Source organism: Amblyraja radiata, chromosome 14, assembly GCF_010909765.2.
Source record: "Amblyraja radiata isolate CabotCenter1 chromosome 14, sAmbRad1.1.pri, whole genome shotgun sequence".
NCBI classification, from domain to species: Eukaryota; Metazoa; Chordata; class Chondrichthyes; order Rajiformes; family Rajidae; genus Amblyraja; species Amblyraja radiata.
In genome coordinates this window covers 17,162,374-17,184,537 of record NC_045969.1, presented here as the reverse complement: position 1 = coordinate 17,184,537, position 22,164 = coordinate 17,162,374, and the positions used below count along the sequence as shown (strand labels likewise).

Genomic DNA, 22,164 nt, shown 5'->3' with positions numbered 1-22,164 from the left:
GAAGTAGAAACAAGGAACTGCAGATGCAGGTTTACAAAAAAAAAAGGACACAAAGTGCTGGAGTAACTCAGCAGGTCAGGCAGCATCTCTGGAGAACATGGAAAGGTAACATTTTGGGTCGGTACCCTTCTTCAAATTGATGTATATATATATTTGTTGTGTTGTGGTGTTTAAAGTACTTGTAAAGCTTTAGTAAGTGAGAATTGCATTGTTTGGTCCAGGTGCATATGACAATTAAAAACTCTTGCTTTCTTGATTTTCGGTTTTCCTCATCGCTAAATTTTATTTGGAAATACAATAAACTGCAAATGATGGAATATTTCTGAAGATCTACCCTGGGCCCAGCACATTGATAGGCCTTCTCTATGATTGCCTCAATGTTTCTACGTCCTTAGAAGATTGAGGAGATTCAGTATGTTGACGAAAAAACTCTTGAACTTCTACACAAATACAGTAGTGGGATATTGACTGGTTGCAACACAGCTAGTTTGGCAACGCGAGCGCCCAGGACTGAAGAAGATCGCACAAATTAATGAACGCTGCCCAGTCTATCACAGGTACTGACCTCCCGACCATCAAAGCAGTTGCTGCCTCAAAAAGGCAGCCAGCATCATCAGACCCACACCACCTTGGTCATGCCCTCATTTAGTTTGGTTTAGTTTAGATTTTTGTCACATTTGCTGAGATAGGTGAATAGCTTTTCTGTTGCCTGCTATCCAGTCAGCGGAAAGACAATACATGATTACAATCAAGCCATCCATTGTGTACAGATACAAGATAAAGGGAATAACATTTAGTGCTGGTAAAGTCCGATTAAAGATTGACTGAGGGTCTTCAACGAGGTAGATGGCAAGTTAGGACCACTCTCTAGTTGGTGATAGGAGGATTCAGTTGCCTGATAACAGTTGGGAAGAAACTGTCCCTGAATGTGGAGGTGTGCGTTTTCACACTTCTGTACCTCTTTTCTGATGGTAGAGGGGAGAAGAGGGACTGTCTGGAGTGTCTATCTTCGGTGTAAACCAGCATCTGCAGTTCCTTCATGTACACCTCTTCCAATCTCGTCTATTGAATTTGGTGCTCCCGATCAAAGATCTTATAGCGGAGCTATAGATCTTTGCTCCCGATGTGGCCTCTGTTACATCAGTGAGACTAAGTATAGACTAGGTGACCATTTTGCTATTCACGCACTCAGACTGCCAAGGCCTAAAAGATATCCCTGTTACTATTTTAACTCCACTTCCCATTCTGACCTTTCGGTCTTTGGCCTCCTCCATTAGTGTGAGACCATATTCAAACTGCGCTTAGGTAGGTTACAACCCAAATGGTATGAACATTGAATTCTCCAATTTAATGTTATACACCTCTGCCCCTCTCTTTCCCCTGCTCCCACCACACCCTCCATATGCTCATCTCCCATCCCCGAGTCCCATATTTTGGTTATTCCCTCTTTACCCTTCCAGTCATATCCCTCCCTCCAGCCTTTTTTCCTTATTTGACACCATTCTGTCTCCTTTTCGCTTCTAGCCTTTGTCACTATCCTCACCCACCAATCAAAATTCCCTCACCTGTATCCACTTATCACAAGGCCTTGCCTCCTCACCTCTGTTTTCCAGCTTTCTCAGCCCTACTTTATCAGTCTGAAGAAGTGTCCTGACTCAAAACGTCAACTGTCATCTGTCTGACCCACATCATCTGTCTGACCCACAGAGTTCCCCCAGCACTTTGATTTTTGCCTTAACCTACTTATTCTCTGAAAATTCACAAATCTTTTTCATGGATGCTTTGCCGTCGGTGAAATTTACCATTCTCTAAGTATATGTTTATCATAAGATAGCTATAAAATCGTCCACTTTGTAGGAGTATACAAGCAAGCGGTAGATTGGAGTTCCGGTTAAAAGGACCAACGAGCATCTGGTGCATGTTTCCTACCATTGTGCGATGATGTTATTGGGTGAAGTTCAGGAAGCTCCGCCCGCGCGGCAATTTTCACTTTGTTACATTGGTGCCAGAGAACGGTGAATCTTCTCTGCAGTCCGTCATTCACTTCGGTGCACGGCGAGGAAGGGATAGGTAGGGAAGGGGGGTGGGGGAAAGGGGAAACAATTACAAGGACTGAAATTTATGAAGAGAAAAATCCCCATCCTCTTCTTCATAATTGCTCACGAGAAGCAAGGAGGAAAATCCGAAACTTTCGCCGGGAGTTTATTTATTTTTTTGTTTTATTTTGTTCTTCTCTCCAGCAAGTGGACTTCAATACGCATTGATTTTGCGTTTTACTAATATATTTATGGCTCCTGCTGAAAACCTAAGACAAGTGCTGATGGAAATTCCAAACCCGCAGCCTAAGATTGCTGGTACGTAAACCCATGTTTAAATAGACGCGGAAAAAAATAAGGCGCTTAACTGAGACGAGGCGATGGGGGAGGGAAGGGGAACACTCTTGTTAACTAGTTTTAAACACAGTTGAAAGTCAATATGATGATCATTGATTTTGAGTATTGCATCTGTTCAGTTAAATGATCAATCTGCACTATTGTTCGAAAAAAATGATCAGTTATGTTTTTATAAAATTGCTGCTCTACCACAATATTGGCGGGTAGATGAGAAAGCAGTTTCCATCCCGCACGTTCACCCAAATTGTAATGTTTAGCATCTGAAATAGAATATATTATAGTTTAATAGACTCAATGTATGATATTAATTTATTAGCTGAAATAATTTGAGGATGTTGATCATTGCAATATCTTTATTGTAGCAATGGAAGACGCGGGAAGCGCCAAACGTGAGCCAACAATTGATGGGAATCCTTATTGATTACACTATTGATTAAAAAATAATTCTCGGGTTTTTGGATGCGATACTAAATTAAATATGTGTTTGTATTTTATATGGATTGACATTGATGATTTTATAGTGCGTGGACACAATACATTGGTAATAGTGGCCAGCTGTTGGTAAAACTGACCAGATATAATCTGATACAAGCATTGTCGACGCAAAGAAGAAAGCTAGGATAAAATAGATATTATTTCTACTTTAAGCATGAATGCAACATGGGGATTTCTTAAACTTTTAAAAGCTGACCTTTTGAATAGATAGTGAGACCCCTATAGGCCACATTTCTCATTATACTCATTATTTTCCTAATTTAAAAATATATACTATTCTCACGTACAGTGCATTTTTGGCTGTAGTATACTATATCCGGACAGATAATTTATAAATTGAACGATCCAGCAATAAGCAGAAGTTACAATGTTAACGCGGGAGGCTTATACAATAATCATTCACAAATATTCTTGCATGCAAGTGTTTGCGGTTCCGTGGTGAAAAGAGCATCACTCGTAGTATTTAAATTTGACATATTACGAATAATAACACTCAGAACTAAACATTTTCAGCAGATCAACGGTGCAGAGGATGTAGTTGGCGGTCTTAAGCAGAGACCAAGAGTTACCCTGCACAGGAAGCAGGCTCTTCCACCCAACTCATCAATGCCGTCCAAGATGAACCAGTCCCATTTGGCTGCTTTTGGGCCAGAAATCTCTACACCTTTCCTACCCATGTTTTCGCATCTACAGCTGCCCCTGGCGGCGTGTTCCATGTATCCACCACCCTCTTAAAAACAAAAGTTGCCCCTCTGGTCCCCTTCCAAGTCCATGTTGCCTTAGAAAAAAATATGCAGATTCAGTCATTCATTTTGCTTCTTTAAAAAAACAAAACACTTTTTTCCCCCTCCAGTCCATCTTCGCAGGACCTATGAAGAAATTATGAATTCCATGAGGGCGCAAACACGTTTAACAGCACTTCATGCCAATGTTCCTCCAACATCTTTTCTAAGAATGGAGAACAGCCCAACAGGTAATTGTTTAATTCAAGATATGAATGTTACATCAGGTTTGTGTGTATGTGTATACGAACTTTGCTGCAATAAGGTCATGTGATAGGCCGAATGGCATAATTCTGTTCCTATCAAGTCTACTCTGCCATTCAATCATGGCTGATCTATCTCTCCCTCCTAGCCCCATTCTCCAGCTTTCTCCCCATAACCCCTGACATCTGTACTAATCAACATTAGATGTCATCCCCTCTTTCCAATCAGGATCTTGGTCAAAAATAGTCTTGGTTGGTGTGCTTTTTAGAGCCAACATGCTTGGCTTGTTCCAGCATGTAGAGTGAATTGAAATTTGATTTCTGTAATGCTGGGGAATTCTGCAGACGGATCAGCAACTTTGTTTATTATTAACCATATAACAATTACAGTACGGAAACAGGCCATCTCGGCCCTACAAGTCCGTGCCGAACAACTTTTTTCCCCTTAGTCCCACCTGCCTGCACTCATACCATAACCCTCCATTCCCTTCTCATCCATATGCCTATCCAATTTATTTTTAAATGATACCAACGAACCTGCCGCCACCACTTCCACTGGAAGCTCATTCCACACCGCTACCACTCTCTGAGTAAAGAAGTTCCCCCTCGTGTTACCCCTAAACTTCTGTCCCTTAATTCTGAAGTCATGTCCTCTTGTTTGAATCTTCCCTATTCTCAAAGGGAAAAGCTTGATCACATCAACTCTGTCTATCCCTCTCATCATTTTAAAGACCTCTATCAAGTCCCCCCTTAACCTTCTGCGCTCCAGAGAATAAAGACCTAACTTATTCAACCTATCTCTGTAACTTAGTTGTTGAAACCCAGGCAACATTCTAGTAAATCTCCTCTGTACTCTCTCTATTTTGTTGACATCCTTCCTATAATTGGGCGACCAAAATTGTACACCATACTCCAGATTTGGTCTCACCAATGCCTTGTACAATTTTAACATTACATCCCAGCTTCTATACTCAATGCTCTGATTTATAAAGGCTAGCATACCAAAAGCTTTCTTTACCACCCTATCTATATGAGATTCCACCTTCAAGGAACTATGCACGGTTATTCCCAGATCCCTCTGTTCAACTGTATTCTTCAATTCCCTACCATTTATCATGTACGTCCTATTTTGATTTGTCCTGCCAAGGTGTAACACCTCACATTTATCAGCATTAAACTCCATCTGCCATCTTTCATCTTTCAGCCCATTTTTCCAAATGGCCTAAATCACTCTGTAGACTTTGGAAATCCTCTTCATTATCCACAACACCCCCTATCTTGGTATCATCTGCATACTTACTAATCCAATTTACCACACCTTCATCCAGATCATTGATGTACATGACAAACAACAAAGGACCCAACACAGATCCCTGAGGCACCCCACTAGTCACCTGCCTCCAATCCGACAAACAGCCATCCACCATTACCCTCTGGCTTCTCCCATTCAGCCACTGCTGAATCCATCTTGCTATTCCTGCATTTATACCCAACAGTTTAACCTTCTTAACCAACCTTCCATGAGGAACCTTGTCAAAGGCCTTACTAAAGTCCATATAGACAACATTCACTGCTTTACCCTCGTCAATTTCCCTAGTAACCTCTTCAAAAAATTCAAGAAGATTAGTCAAACATGACCTTCCAGGCACAAATCCATGTTGACTGTTCCTAATCAGACCCTGTTTATCCAGATGCTTATATATATTATCTCTAAGTATCTTTTCCATTAATTTGCCCACCACTGAAGTCAAACTAACAGGTCTATAATTGCTAGGTTTACTCTTAGAACCCTTTTTAAACAATGGAACAACATGCGCAGTACGCCAATCCTCGGGGACTATTCCCGTTTCTAATGACATTTGAAATATTTCTGTCATAGCCCCGGCTATTTCTACACTAACTTCCCTCAATGTCCTAGGGAATATCCTGTCCGGACCTGGAGACTTATCCACTTTTATATTTTTCAAAAGTGTCAGTACTTTTTTTACTTTGAAACTCGTAGTATCCATAACTACTCTACTCGTTTCCCTTACCTCACATAATTCAATATCCTTCTCCTTGGTGAATACCGAAGAAAATAAATTGTTCAATATCTCCCCCATCTCTTTTGGCTCTGCAGATAGCTGCCCACTCTGTTTCTCCAATGGACCAATTTTATCCCTCGTTATCCTTTTGCTATTAATATAGCTGTAGAAACCCTTTGGATTTACTTTCACCTTACTTGCCAAAGCAACCTCATATCTTTTAGCTTTTCTAATTTCTTTCTTAAGATTCTTTTTACATTCCTTATACTCCACAAGCACCTCATTTACTTCATGCTGCCTATAATTATTGTAGATCTCCCTCTTTTTCCGAACAAGATGTCCAATTTCCCTTGAAAACCAGGGCTCTTTCCAATTTTTACTGTTTCCTTTCAACCGAACAGGAACATAAAGATTCTGCACTCTTAAAATTTCCCCTTTAAATGTCCACCATTTCTCTTCTACATCTTTCCCATAAAACAAAATATCCCAGTCCACTCCTTTTAAATCATCTCGCATCTCATCAAAGTTAGCCTTTCTCCAATCAAAAATCTCAACCCTCGGTCCAGTTCTGACCTTCTCCATAATTATATTGAAACTAATGGTATTGTGATCACTGGACCCGAAGTGCTCCCCAACGCATACCTCCGCCACCTGTCCCGTCTCATTTCCTAACAGGAGGTCCAGCACTGCCCCTCCTCTAGTAGGTACCTCTATGTATTGCTGCAAAAAACTATCCTGCACACATTTTACAAACTCCAAACCATCCAGCCCATTTACAGAATGTGTTTCCCAGTCTATGTGTGGAAAGTTGAAATCTCCCACAATCACTACCTTGTGCTTACTACTAATATCTGCTATCTCCTTACATATTTGCTCTTCCAATTCTCGTTCCCCATTTGGCGGTCTATAATACACCCCTATAAGTGTTGCTACACCTTTCCCACTTCTCAGTTCCACCCAAATAGCCTCCCTAGATGAGCCCTCCAATCTATCCTGCCAAAGCACTGCTGTAATATATTCCCTGACTAGCAATGCAACACCTCCACCTCTTGCCCCTCCAATTCTATCACACCTGAAGCAACGAAATCCTGGAATATTTAGTTTCCAATCACAGCCCTCCTGCAACCATGTTTCACTGATCGCCACAACATCATACTTCCAGTTGTCTATCCATATTATTGAAGATCATTTTGTAATATTTTTCATTTATATGATGGGCTATTCCCCCAATAAATTGGGATGTTCACGCAGCAAGTTCTTCAATTTAGCTGTTTAATTTGGTACCGCCATTCACGAGCTTCGACTTGATTTACTGTTCGTGAAGTTTCTTAGCATTAAAATCAATATATAAAATAGCCAATGTCAGGCTTTAGCTTGGCTAGTTAGTGGAACATTTTGACAGGCCTTGGACATGATTGATGGGGACTTTGATGCGTAGACAGGTCTCTCTGCCAATGTCATGTTCAAGCTACTTAACCACTCCATTCACTTGTTACCATGAATACAGAGGGTAGACAAAAATGCTGGAGAAACTTAGCGGGTGAGGCAGCATCTATGGAGAGAAGGAATAGACGAAGTTTCTGGTCAAGACCCTTCAGACGGGGCGGGAAAAAGAAAGGAAGAGGCGGAGACAGTAGGCTTATGGGAGAGCGGGGGAGGGGAAGGAAGGAGTAAGCAAGGACTATCTGAAATTAGAGAAGTCAATGTTCATACTGTTAGGGTGTAAACTACCCAAGCGAAATCTGAGGTGCTGTTCCTCCAATTTGCGCTGGGCCTCACTCTGGCATTGGAGTGGGCCCAAGCCAGGAAGGTCAGATTCGGAATGGGAGGGGCAGTTGAAGTACTGAGCCATCGAGTGGATCAGGTTGGTTAGTGCGAACTGAGTGGAAGTGTTGGGCGAAACAATCGCCAAGCCTGTGCTTGGTCTCGTCGATGTAGAAAAGCTTTTTTTTTCAAAATAGACTTTATTTGAGAAATAAATATATACAATACATGATCCTTACAAAACTCCATCCGACATTCTCGGAGCCTATACATACATACAATACAGTTTCCCCAAATCACAAATTTATTCTCCCCCCCCCCCCCACCCTTGCCACTCATGTGGCCCACTGGCATGGTATCCGATGTAGAAAAGTTGGCACCTGGATCTCCCGGTGGCTCAGATCTCCCATTCCAAATCCGACCTTTCTGTCCTGGGCCTCCTCCATTGCCAGAGTGAGGCCCAGCGCAAATTGGAAGAACAGCACCTCATATTTCGCTTGGGTAGTTTACACCCCAGCGGTATCGACTTATCCAATTTCAGATAGTCCTTGCCTTTTCCCTCCTTCCCCTCCCCCTTCCCAGCTCTCCTACAAGCCTACTGTCTCTGCAACTTCCTGTCTTTCCTCTCCCCCCCCCCCCCCCCCCCGACATCAGTCTGAAGAAGGGTCTCGCCCCTAAACGTCGCTTTTTCCGTCTCTCCATAGATACTGTCACCCGCTGAGCTTCTCCAGCATTTTTGTCTACCTTCGATTTTTCCAGCATCTGCAGTTCTTTCTTAAACATGAATACAGAGGGAATCTTTTTTGTTTTACTTTTGGCACTTTTTTGCTGATGGGAATTTCCCATTGAATGATGGGATCGAAAAGATGCATTTTGCAGAGGATTAGTGTAAAAGTGTGCTTGATGTCCAATGTGCGGTGAAGTCTATCAAATGAAAATTGAGATAACCAGAAAATCTGCCCTAATGCTGATTGAAGGATCTATTAGTGTTGCAGATAACACTCATTGTCTATGAATAGTGCACAGAATCCTTTGTCCAATAAAAAATTTGATTTTGTTATCATGGTTCCTTCCAATGGCCCAGGACCTCCTTATTTCTACAAAGAATGGTCATTTTGTAGTTTGGGTATGTAAATTTTCTGGATTGGTACATGAACCTAAAGCTTACTGACTTGTTAAGAATGTAATCACCGAGTCGAAATCCTGAAGGATTTTCATGGCCATATTTATATCCAGAGGTATAATTTCAAGCAGACTATTATTTTATGCCTTTATTAGCTTTACCAATCTTTATTATTTTATCCCGGTGTTTGTAAAAGACCGACTAAAACTAATATGACAAGCAGATGTAGATTGATATGATGGCTATTGGCAGCTATTCATCTTATTACTTTGCTGAAAGTACACTTTATTGTTTTCCAGCACAAGATTTTTCTGAAGTCTCATCGTTCGCCAGAAGAAAGTTTGGAGCCAGAAGAAGAACATACACCAGTTTATCAAATTTCATATGTAACAAAAAATCATTGGAAAATGATAGTGAGAAAGGTGTGTGCCTGTTGAATTTGATATTGTATACCATTTTATATGAACCTGAACAGGTTCTACAGAGTTCATTTTGCATCCATTTACAGATAACTATGTGTTGGCGGTCATATTTCCACACCTGGGATCCAAGTGTACCATGGATATATGATAATGGACATCGAACAGTTATTTTCATTTTATGATTGGATGTCATATCTCAGATTAGCTCAATGTCAAATATACCAGCATACAATGAAATTTCTCCTTTGCATGAAGCCCATAGAGTAAACATTTACGGTAATGATGAGTTCAAAATTCTGACTGTCCTGTTGGCCTTCTTCTCAAAACAAGCATTAAGTTCACCAGGGAGGGCTGCACTGTGACCAGTGATGCTGCCTGACTGCTTTGCGGGCAGTTATGGCATTCGGGCCTTGCCACAGTAGAAGTGTGTCTGAATGTATTGTCTTGGCATTCCTGATGACTTTGCAAAGATTATAGTGAGGTTTCTTGAACCACCTGGAATTGGTCTTGGCCTTCACCTGGGAATGTACCTCATAATTCATCAATGGTTTCCAATGGGGAACACTTTGATTGTCTTCTTCAGCACTCCGCTGCGCACTTGCTGATGAAGTCAGTCATGGCAGTGGCCAACTCATTCAGGCTGGCTGTTGATTCCCTGAATATGGACCAGTTCACTGACTCAAAGCAGTGGGATGTCATCTGTTTCTGCAGAGCAGCATGAAACAAACTAAAAGATTGAGTTACTGCTGTACGTAGACAGTGTCATTGGTGTGCAGGGAGGAGAGCAATTCTGGGGAGCATCAGTATTGAGAGTCGGGGTGAAGAAATTGTTATGATGACCAATTCTCAGTTATGCCAGTCAGAAAAAACATTTGCAGATATATGCCCCAAGGCCAAGATTCAGGAGCTTTGTGAAGAGTTTATTCGGTATTATGGTGTTAAAGGGTGATCTGTCGTCAATGAATAGCATCTACACAGAAATGTGAGATGTTGTATTTTGGGAAGTCTAACATGGGTAGGACCTTCACAGTGAATGGTAGGGCTCTGGTGAGTTTTGTAGAGCAGAGGGATCTAGGAGTGCAGGTGCTTGGTTCCTTGAAGGTCGAGTCGTAGATAGATAAGGTGGTCATAAAGTCTTTTGACACATTGGCCTTCATCATTGAGTATAGAAGTTGGGAGGTCATGTTGTAGTTGTGTAAGACTGGTGAGACCGCATTTAGAGTATTGTATTCAGTTCTGGGCACCATGTTATTGGAAAGATGTCAAGCTGGAACAGCTACAGATAAGATTTACGACGGATGTTGCCAGGATTAGAGGGTCTGAGCTATAGGGAGAGGTTGAGTATGCTGGGACTCTCTTCCCTGGAGCAAGGTGGATGTTAGGTGATCTTATAGAGGTGTATAAAATCATGAGAGAAATAGATCGGGTAGATGCACAGTCTCTTGCCCAGAGTAGGTGAATCGAGGACCATAGGACATAGGTTTAAGATTTAATAGGAATCTGAGGGGTAACTTTTTTACACAAAGGGTGTTGAGTGGATGGAACAAGCTGCCAGAGGAGGTAGTTGTGGCAGGGACTAAACCAACGTTTAAGGAACAGTTAGACAAGTACATGGATTGCACAGGTTTGAAGGGATATGGACTAAACGCAGGAAGGTGGGACTAGTGCTATTGGGGCAAGTTGGGCCAAAGGGCCTGTTTCCACGTTGTATCACTGTGGCTCTACTTAGACATGGGCATTTTTATTAACAAGGTGATCCAGAGCTTAATCATGTAGTGCAAGGGGTCCACCATGGTCCTATTTTCCTTTACGCAAATTGCTAGGCCCTAGATTGTCCAGGAGATTGATGATAATGTGGACAATACCAAACACTTAATTGTGGTCAATATTAGAGCTACCTGGTGGTAGTCATTGAGATATGTCATTTTTACTTTTCTTGGGGATTGTAATTATAGCAGTTTCCTTGATGTGAGAGATTCAAGGTGACCATATGACTAGCACATGATTTCTGTATCGGTTCAGAGACTCCATCTGGGCCAACTGCTTTCCAAGAGTTTATCCTTGTGAAAGCACATCTGACTTTCAAATCCATTTTCAACCAGTAGAGATATGCCATTGCTAGAGATCCCCCACTTCCCCAATTTTGCCTAATAGCTTGTGACAGTACACCGGCCTTGTCACAGTTGTCTGGCATCACTTGATTAAATTGAACCTCTAAATTGTTCTGGAATTTTCCTTTGGCATCCCTGATAGCCTTTCACAGATCCTGGAAAATACAGCCTTGCATCTAGACTTTAGAAGAGTCTTTCCCATTCATTCACGTTTTTGAATAAGATAGATCCCAATTGCCTTTGTCTGAATACAGTCGTCGGCATAATTCTTGATGAAACTAGTCATGATAGAGATATATTCATTCAGACTGGAAAAGTTGTCTTGAACATGTTCCAATAATAGACCCTGAAGTAGACCCTCTGCCTCCTCAGTCCACTGGTGTGTGATTCTCTTCATTGGTACCTTGTGCTTCAATCTTTGTCCGTAAGCCAGCAAGAGCACTGACAGATGATCAGACTGGCCCAAATGAAAGTGATTCTGATCATCCGCTAAATGTAATCTGTGCCGAGAGTTTCTTGGTTTGATGGTAATTTTATTATTTTATGATTTCTTCTGGCATGTTGTTTGCAGGCAGACCAAATGTGCACACCCAATAAATATTAAAGTTGAATCATTTTTTTAATGTTGTGAAATTGACTATTTAAAAAAAAAACCTACCCAAGAAAGAACAGACAGAAATTTAACTTTTTATTTCAGAATCTCCTTTCAAGAAACAACGACTGCATTTTAAGCGAGGTGTAGATTTGGAAGTCAAACTAAACCACCTACTATCATCTCAGCTGGTGCAGACTTTCGTATTGCACAGATATCCTGCAATTGATGATGAGGTATGCCAGCTGACTACCTGTCACTAACTGAATAAACCACAGTCTAAAAAATTATTTGAGCCCAACCAGTCTCACCAGAGCTTCCCTCTAATGATCAAATTAAAAATGCACGGTAATTTGTGCTGTTGGGAGCGAACTATATCAAAACCAATGCATTTTTTTCTGAAACAGGACAGGAACCTGGTTCTTCCGTCATTGATCTTGAAATTTGCTCAAGAACAGCTGGCATTAACTAAAAGAAGTGTTTATCGATCAATACCACGATGGCGCTTGGGATCCAACAGAGATGCCTACTGTTACCGCAAAGCACATAATCATCTTCGCATTTACAAGGTTTGTATTTTCTGATAAAGATTGAATGGAAGGCCAATAGGGTGTTTGTTTTTCCTACAATTTTCTGTATATATATTATGTATGTTTCAATTGATATTTGAAATCATGATCAGGAATGCAAGGTCTTGATTTACCATTTTAAGATTGTTCTTTGCCCAAATATAATTATACACCCATGGGCGTTTGACAGATTGACCAAATTACTTGATATTAATGTAGAGGAAGTTAAAATTAACCATTCCAAATATTTGAAATCTTAAATGGGGGGGGAAAAAACAAACCGTGGAAACACTCAACACTGCTTGACTGCTGCCTGAACTGCTATGTGATTCCAGTATTTTCAGTTTTTATTGGGATTATTACTGAACACATTCAGTGGAAATATTATATATTTATTATTTTAGGTAGGTATGCTTTAATGGAAGTATTAGATTAGATGAGAATAAGGCATCAAAATTTGTACTAAACTTGGTCTTGACGAGATGAATAAATAGTGAGACAATTTAGTTCAATGTGGCTCTTCCTAAAAATAAACCTCTGCGGGGTTGCAGAGCAATTTGCTTTCATCGCCTTGCATTGTGGTGAAGAGCTTGCTTGTTTTAGTTCTAAGTTTGTTTTTTTGTTGGGTACATAATCTATTTTATCCAAACAGGATTGGTCTGAAGTGATGTTCTGGATCTCTTTACCTTTTATTTCGTTTGAAGATTGTAAAAAGCAAATTTCTCTGGTGCTTTATCAAAGTTGTGTCTTCGCCCACCATTCAAAACTTAAGACTTGACCATAAGCGCACATTATCCCAAATACAGCCTGATTTGTTTTGTCTGTTTTCAATAATAGTTATAGTTTGGCATTCTATCTACTTTGCAATTTATCAGTTGTCTCCAAAATGCTGGCAATATTTCACCCTTATCCTTTGTGGATTTTCTAACTCTCTGAATCCGTGGTGTACCTTGCATTATTACATTTTATTTTTGTTTTCTAACTGCTTAAACAAATAATTTAATAACTCTCTCATCTCTTGGCAGCACACCCAATGATTTGAATTTAGTTGTATGTTATTCCAACTGCCTGAATGCATAAATAAAATTCAATACATTGAGTTCCAATCTTTTGGGTGTGTGGTAGGGGGTTCACTCCAGCTTTAATGTTTACAATGTATCTTCCCTTGACCCCACTACACCAGTTTTGTCCAGTGTTTACATTCATATGTAATTGGTTATTTCCAGGAACCAAACCAACAATTTCCTCTTGCTGCAAGGTCCAAAAGCCTTGCTAGTTTAACATTTGAATTAAATGAAACAATCTATTCCTCCTTCACAGGTATGGTCTCAACATCCTGATTTTAAGCAACTGAAGGAGAAGAAATTGGGAACCTATCTTATCTGGTTCAAATGCATCTACTGATTGAGCCAGAGGCATGTTTTCCTACATGGAAAAGTGCTGTCATGTTCTTATTGGCTATGTGAAATGTATTCAAATCAACTGAAGTGACTTTGAAAATTTTATGACAGATTGAGTTAATTGGCTTTGGTAAAATTGTAAATGATCCCTAGTGTGCAGGATAGTGTTAGTATACAAAGTGATCGCTGGTTGGTGCAGAATTGGTGGGCGGAAGGGCCTGTTTCCGCGTTGTATTTCTAAACTAAACTAAATTTTGTTTCTTTGCAGAGAACATGCCTGGAACAAGGAAAGCTATTATTGCAAGCAGAACTCTGGGAGACTGCCTTAAACTACATACTGAGTGCGTGGAGGTACACGAGTGAACTTCCACAGTGGGATAATAGTTTCCATAATGAATGTACACAACAGTGTTTTGCGGTTTTAGCTGTTCAGTGCTTAACTGCTTTGCAACGAAGCTGTCTGGCGTTGGAGAAGTATAAACAACTAAGGAAAAGGTAAATTGCTTGTACAGAGATGTTACGAAATTAAAATAATTGATTTCTGGAAGTGGGGTTGAAGTCCTCTCCAGTTTAGTTAAGAGATACAGCTTGGAAATAGGCCCTTCGGCCCACCGAGTCCACACCGACCAGCGATCCCCGCACATTAACACTATCCTGCACACTAGGGACAATTTACAATTATACCAAGCCAATTAACCTACAATCCTGAAAATCTTTGGAGTGTGGGAGGAAACCAGAGATCCTGGAGAAAACCCACGCAGGTCACGGGGAGAACGCACAAACTCCATGCAAACAGCATCCATAGTCAGGATCGAACACGGGTCCCTGGAGCTGTAAGGCGCCACTGTGTCGCCTACTCATAAACTATTAATTAAAAAGAAAATGGAATGTCTGGCATGAAAAATAAGATTGACCTTGTTTCTCAGGATATGGGTTTGGAAAATCTTAGTGCATTTTGTGAGGTGGTGGGGTGGAATCATCAAGTCAACCCTCTAATGCATTTTGTTTTGAAGTAGCTGCATAGTAGTTTGAAAACTTGAATAAAGTACCAATTAACTAACATTTTGTGCATAATTTAAAAAATGAGTTGAATCTTTTCTCAACATCATGGATGAGGGGATTGGATAATAAACTCACCTTGTAAACCTTGGTTGGTATTTTAAAACTTTGTTGTAGAATGCAAGCCAGTTATCTATATAATGCTAAAGTTCAAAAAGCAAAGATCAACCTTTTTTTAGTTGAGGTTGAGATTTGCACTTTTGTCTTTAATAGACAAAATCTCCAGAATGTTTGGTTGTAAAGTGTATTGTAGAAACTAGGACGTTTCTAAGTTCCGACCCAGCTGATGGTAACTTGACCTGAGCTTGGCCTTAGGAAAGAAAAGTTGACCAAAACTGTACACAATACTCTAGATGTGGTCTCACCAGAGCCCCATACAACTGCAGAAGAACCTCTTTACTCCTATACTGAAATCCTCTTGTTATGAAGGCCAACATTCCATTAGCTTTCTTCACTGCCTGCTGATGTGGCAATGTTGTGACAAAATTGTTAAGTTGATGAAACAATGGGGATAGACATATTAACTCAGGGCCTGCAGGAATATATATTTTCACTTGCACAAGACCCTTTCTAGGCATATCTTCATATCAAGGCAGATGCATTCATTCATTTCTAAAAGTAATCTAGTTACTATAATTTTGCTGTCTGAGTTTGCAGAAGTGCTTCATCAACAATGAATATGGGATTTGGTGATGATAACATTGTTGGTTTGACTCTGGCACTTAGTAGCTGAGTAACTGAGAGAAGGGAGAATACAATTGCAATTTACATGTTTAAAAAAAACTTTGAACTAACAATTCTTTCTGTTTCAGACTTAGAATTGCATATACGCAAAACAAGCTGATCAAACCCTGTCTTGAAGAGATGGAAACTATGCTTGTAGTCTTGGAATGCGGTTCTCCAGGACAAAATCAATCTTGTCTAAGTCCTTAAAATTTCAACTTGAATAAGAAGTGCAGTGTGTCCATAATTAAAAATATTGTATGCCTTAATAGGAAAAAGACCGCTTCAGGTTGAGCACAAAAAACATATTGATATCAAATCTATTTGTTCAAAAAAAAAGTCCATACATGAGTATTTTTACTGTGCATTGGAATGGGTCCAGCACAACATAGGAAAATGGAAATTGGAATTAAAAGGAGGGATTTTTGTCATTTAAAGAGGAAAGAGAAAATAGTTTTTTTTTTTTAATGCTTAGTTGTGAAAGGTAGCCTTTGTCCTTTAACTTAAATTGTCCATCCTTGTAACAAAAGGAAGAGCAACCTGTAACTTTTAGCTGCAGGATTCCGACTTGAGTGAATATACAATTTTGACAATTAGGTTGATGTTTCTTGTGGAGGTTTGTGTAAGTATTGGTACGAGTCATTTCAGATATTTCTGAAGACGTGTTTCATGGAAACCTTGCAGTATAAAACTTGAGATTTTTGAATGCAAATTGTATTTTGAGAACCATTTTATTTAACTCCTTTTGTATAAGAAAAATGAATGTTGTTGATGTCATAGTATGCAGGTAGACGTGTTGTACCACAAATGTAGTGTAATGGCAATATTAGTAACCTAATAATGGTAATTGCACTTTAACCTTTAACTACATACTGTTTTTAATGTGGAGTTTCTGGTATTAAACCAAAAAATGTTTGAAGGAATTTCGACTAGTTGGAAATATTTTCATATGTTAAAAAAACTATTTTCATTAATTTATGTATGAATTTCTTAAGTATAAATTTATCTAGTTATGCGTAATGTAATATGTTAATTGTTACTCGAACACTGAAATCCAATGTATCTAACATGTTGTGAGTGGAAAATATGTAATTTATGTGTTGGTAATTGAGTCATTTGGTGTTTAAGGGTTTTCAAATAAAGTGAGTACTAACTTATAACCTTATCAATGCATGGAAAGTGGGCCTGTAAATTCTCTATTTTGTAAATGTTGCAAAATAAAACACAATATGATCACTTCTATATCATGCAGATTACTAGAGGGGTTTAAGGTCCTATTCAAAAACAATACATTTGCCAATTAGTGACTCAATCAAGTTGTTAAACAGATAAATTCACTGTTTGCTCAAAATCGTCGGGAAAAATATTTGCCTTGCCATTTACAACTTTACAACGGATATAGCCTTTGCACCCTTTCTTTGACTGAAATGTATGTGATGTCAAATTTTTTCTTACTAGTGCGGTTTTCCTCCCAATATTCAATGGACCTTGTATCTTATTTATACTTGATCTAGGTGCGATATTACTTGTCTCCATCCTACAGCACCAGTTAATCTGTGGATTGGATTTACCTCTGCAAAATAAGAGTCAAATTACTTAAGAATCGCTGGAAAAGGAATCTTTATCCTTGCATTACCCAATTGCTCAAAATTTGGGTCGGGGCGTGATTAAAGGGATGAATGTGCTATTCAAATATGTGCGCCAGCAATGAGTTAGGTAGTTACGAGTTCAAAGATGGAATCTGTATTACCAGAATTAAGGCGCACGTGAGAAAAATGTGTTGTTTGCATCCTCTAATTTAGAATGTCACAGGTAAATAATAGAAATATCAAAAAAAAAAAAAGTATTTACAAAGATTTCTTGGAGAAAATAGATGTAATGGGGTAAAGAATGGGAAGAACTTTCTGAAAATACTTGGCTAGAGAACGAATGTGGTTTTATTTATTTAGAGGATTACATTAGAGGTCGCTTTAACATCGTGATGCTTCAGAAGGTTGTATTTTGCAGTTTTCGCAAATATTGGCTTGGTCTACATTATTGTTGAAGCTTGGCTAGCAGATAAATCCAAAAGAAGTTTTGAAGAAATAATGAAAAACTTTCCAGTGTAGAAAATATTAATTTAAGGTAGTTAATAAATGGAGCACAGACGGCATGAGATATAGAATTGCGCACTGTTATCGTATGGAATAATAGTCTCTAATAGTGGAGGTAAGAGATTCAATGATAAATGCAAAAGAAAATTAAAGATTTGAGTGAGTATTTGCAGAAAAGGATAGAATGGGGCTTTTTTTTTTGTCAAGGTGCCAGCTTGGGCAGAGTGTCCTGGTTAAGGGCTATATTGTTCTATGATTCTTCTAATGTACCTCAATGAAATTTGCATCTTTTAAAAGCTGAAATTAAACACAATGTTCAAATGGTTAGCAAGAATTGTTAATATCTAATCTCATTCCACAAGTCTAAACCTAGTTTTGGTTATCTAAACAAACCCACAAGGAGTTGCTTCTAGAAACCCAGAAGATAGATTAAAGAGACTACTGAAGTAACATCTGAAAATATGTTGCTTTTTTCAAATTTGCTTTATTTCTTAGAAAACAATCCATAGATTATTTGCATAGGTTGCAACTTGTTTGGGTAGATCCTGCAGCATGTACTCCTGGTCTTGAGCATGTTCGTCCACAATCAAACTTACCATTTCTTTCAAAGACGTTGAAAGTTTAGTGCCTCGCTTCCTAATTTCTCACAGTGATGTCCACATAGCTATGTCCCTCTTCTATAGATTATGAATTATTGTAAATTATCAGGGATGAAATTGAAACGAGTTGTTGTTTTGTAAGTACTTCGATTTGTATCATATTTTCTCTTGCATCTACTTAGCAGATTGAGAAAGCCATGCTTTTATGCTTAATTTGATTACTAATTCAGTCTATATTTTCTCATTGCAGAGGCACAAATTGTTACTGTGGTACAGCTCTGCAACGCTCATGCCCTAATAGCTTGTTCTTCGATTACAACATCAGGACTACTAAAAACTATTTCATTGTGGAAGGTATAACAAAAGCCAAGCATGTTTAATGTGCTTGCCACACAGGTTTTCGGTGTAAATATGACAAAAAAGGAATGCCAATGGAAGCAGGAACTTAAAAGATTCTGAGTTATTCTACATAATAGCACTGCAAAAATGGGGCAATGGTTAGTAAAATAAAGATAATTATTTTTACTAATACTTTGCAATATCAGGTGTAGAAATCACTTTCACCTGAGAGCAGTGATATTACTGCATTGCAAGTGTCTGATAACCTTGTGGGTTTGTATTTATTTTGCCTTGCATTTAATTAATTCAGAAAAATTAAGTTATCGTACAATTATAAAGAACTCGACTTAAAGCACTCTGGCAAACTGAACTCATGCAATTTAGTAAGAGTAAATGGGTATGCACTAATAAACAATCTAAAGCACACAATATCTGGAGAGAACTCAAGTTATTGTTCAGGAGTGTGACTGATAAGATTTCAGTTCTGATTGAAGAAAGAATTGGTGTCAAAATAAATTAATTACTCATGCCATGAGTGATGTTTTAAAGATGTTTCTAAGAATCCTCTATAGATGTTAAAATAATTGGTTTCATAGATAATTTCGAAAGTTATCAAGAATTACAGTGGGATCATGATCAGCTGGGTGAGTGGGCTGAGGTATGGCAAATAGAATGTAATTCAGGTAAGTGCACAATAATGCCTTTTGTTAAGTCAAAACAGGGTTGACTTTCACCTTTAACAATAGGGCCTTGGGGTGTGTTGTGGAACAGCGTAACCTAGGAGCACACATTCATAGTTGCCTAAACATGGCGTCACAGAGTGGTGCAAAAGGCTTTTGGTACTCTGGCCTTCATTAGTTGGGAAATTGAGTAATGAAGCTGGGTCGTCATGCTACAGTTGTACAAGACAAGGTTGCACTTGGGGTTTTGTGTTCATTCATGGTCACCCTGCATTGGAAGTAGGCCATTACGCTAGAACGGGTGCAGAAATGATTTACTAAGATATTGCCAGGACTCAAAGGACTGAGTTACATGGAAAAATTGGACAGGTTAGAACTTAATTCCTGGGCATGGAGGATACTAAGGGCTGATCTGAGGTATATAAAATCATGAAGGACTTCGATGGAGTGAATGCACAGTGTTGTGCCCCAAGGTAGTCTAGAAGAAGAAGACACAGCTTTAAGGTTTTTGGGTGGTACACTGGTGTAGCTGGTAGAGGTTCAATTCTGACCTTCGATACTGTGCCTGGAGTGTTTGCACATTCACCTTGTGACTGCCTGGGTTTCCTCTGGCTGCTCAGTTTTCTCCCACATCTCAAAGATATTTATAGGTTATTATTTGGCCTCTGTAAATTGTTCCTCCTGTAGCGAGAGGCAATGAGAGAGTGGGATAATGGGTGGTCGATGATTGGTGTGGACTGAAGTGCCTGTTTCCATGCTGTACCTATAAATTAAATGAAGGCGAGATGGAAAAGATTTAAGAGGAAACTGAGAGCAAACATTTAACATAGACATTGGAAAATGTATGAAACAAGCTACCAGATGAGTGGTTAAGGGAGGTACAGTAACATTTAAAAGACAGTTGTACAGGTACATGGGTGGAAAAAGTTTAGAGGGCTATGGGTCAAATGAGGGCAAATAGGATTAGTTTAGATGGACATCTTGGCCAGCGTGGACGAGTTGAGCCCAAGGTCCTTTTAGTGAGATGCTCAGTGAGATGTGCTGTGGCAAGTGGCCTTTCTGGACTAATGCAATACTTTCAATGTACAGGAACGCATCAAGCTCCAGAGTGGTTGACTCTGCTAAGTCCATCACAGACCCATTTATTCTCACGTCCCCCCCCCCCCCCCCCCCCCCCCCATCGAAAGCATCTATGTGAGGTACTGCCTCGAAAAAGCGGCATCTATCAAGGATTCCCACTATATAATCTATGCCCTTTTTACTAGCATTGATTTGTTTTCAGATTTTTTTTATTTTTGGTTTTGTTTCTTTCTTTTCCTTGTAAAATGTACGGAGTTTATGTGCCTGTAAGCAAGATTGTCATTGCACCTGTACTTCAGTACTTGTGCGCGTGGCTGGCTATAAACTCCACTTGATTTGACTTTGACTTGAGATCAGGAAAGAAGATTTGTTCTGCACAGATGCCATCTGACCTGCTGAGTATCTCTCTATATCACCGTCTATATCTCTCGTTTCCCTTTCCCCTGACTCTTCCCAATCTGAAGAAGGGTCTCGATCCTAAACGTCACCATTCCTTCTCTCCAGAGATGTGTCCATCTTCGAGTATTCGTAGTACTTTTGTTCTCTCCCATTTCCAGCAGACGATGCCATCCATTTAAAAAAAAAATCTGGCAATGGGGATGCATGTGCATTTTACGACGATCCAAATAAATATTGCAAGAGTAAGAGTAACAACATCTTTACCATCGTGATAACTCTCACATCCAAGACCAACACCCAAGCAGTACCTGCCGTAAATCGACTTGTCCTAGGAGTTCCATTACTACAAGTCTGTTGTTTTCACGACGCTCGGTCGCAGAGAGAGGAAAGATCCGGCGATACAGTTTACGGCAACAGCTGAGGGACAGACGTGGAAGCGGCGAGAGGATGGCGGCGGCGGCTGAGGATGAGTTGCCGGTACCGGGCGGTGGCGGCGGCGCCAGCAGCAGTTGGTGGGTGAAGCGTAACTTGCCTTGTGGCTAATCTTGAACGGAAAGGAGTTAACACCCCCCCTTGATTCTGCCCAGAGTGGGGCAGCTTCTCTGTGAGGTAGAAAAAGCTCCTCACCACCGAGTCCAGGCAAAGAGCTTGAAGCTGGGCAGAGGATCGATTGAGAGCAAAGTATATTTGATTGAGAGGACGGGCTGAGTGTGACAGCTTCTTGATTTCAGTTCCGTGTGTGTTCCCACATTAAAAAAAAAACGCGAGCCCAGACTCTTCCCCCTCCTGTGGGAAATTAAGTTCGTAAAAATCTTGAATTCTGCGAAAAATGTGGACATTAACAGTTAATAAACCAACAGACTTTTTATTTTTCGAAGATAGATTGTACAACCACAGTCACTTCGGCAATCATTGCTCGTCTTGTCACTTTTAACGATGAATGACTTTTAATTTTAAATGACTACGTTTAAAGGAATAACTGCAATCTTGTTGTTTTCAAGCGGCTAGTAGCAATTTGCTGAGGAGGTTTGAGTGATGAGACACGGTTTTTATTTTTGTATATTTTTTGACCTTGTTAAAGAGCAGGTGTAGTGTGAGGTATTTTGATTGACATTTGATATCAAAAAGCATCACTCTGGACTTTATTACTTTCTCCCATGCAATTAGCTGAACATAATTTGAATGAATTTAAAAACACGCTCGCATTAAAATTGTCACAAACACCACATAATTAGTCTTCAAATCTTCCATTAAGTGCTGGAATGGATGTGTAATTATCATCTTGCTGAACTTTGTTCTGTTCAAGGTGACTAA

At 39.7% G+C, this 22,164-nt stretch overlaps 2 protein-coding genes and 1 long non-coding RNA gene across 5 annotated transcripts in view; 2 read left to right on the top strand and 1 right to left on the bottom strand.

Annotated features, from left to right (window-relative positions):
* Positions 1 to 2,025: 2,025 nt before the first annotated feature.
* Positions 2,026 to 16,902, top strand: LOC116980433. The gene is made up of 7 exons (XM_033032633.1): positions 2,026 to 2,354; positions 3,742 to 3,861; positions 9,084 to 9,206; positions 12,015 to 12,145; positions 12,317 to 12,478; positions 14,147 to 14,373; positions 15,750 to 16,902. Exons 1-7 carry the CDS (start codon positions 2,288 to 2,290, stop codon positions 15,868 to 15,870), a joined length of 951 nt encoding a protein of 316 aa, XP_032888524.1. The 5' UTR covers positions 2,026 to 2,287; the 3' UTR covers positions 15,871 to 16,902.
* Positions 10,960 to 20,518, bottom strand: LOC116980434. The gene is made up of 3 exons (XR_004413960.1): positions 20,198 to 20,518; positions 13,486 to 13,488; positions 10,960 to 10,969 (listed from the first exon to the last, which is right to left on the bottom strand). It is a non-coding gene; the product is annotated as an uncharacterized LOC116980434 (long non-coding RNA).
* A 701-nt stretch (positions 20,519 to 21,219) lies between these two features.
* tbc1d23 (TBC1 domain family member 23) overlaps positions 21,220 to 22,164 on the top strand; it is a 65,839-nt gene continuing 64,894 nt past the window's right edge. For 2 of the 3 annotated variants that reach the window (XM_033032632.1, XM_033032628.1), the window contains exon 1: positions 21,220 to 21,362. In XM_033032632.1, coding sequence (XP_032888523.1) covers positions 21,298 to 21,362 — 65 coding nt within the window. In that variant the 5' untranslated portion in view covers positions 21,220 to 21,297. The remainder of the gene's footprint in view (positions 21,363 to 22,164) is intronic. The other variant, XM_033032630.1, reaches the window with a different exon arrangement.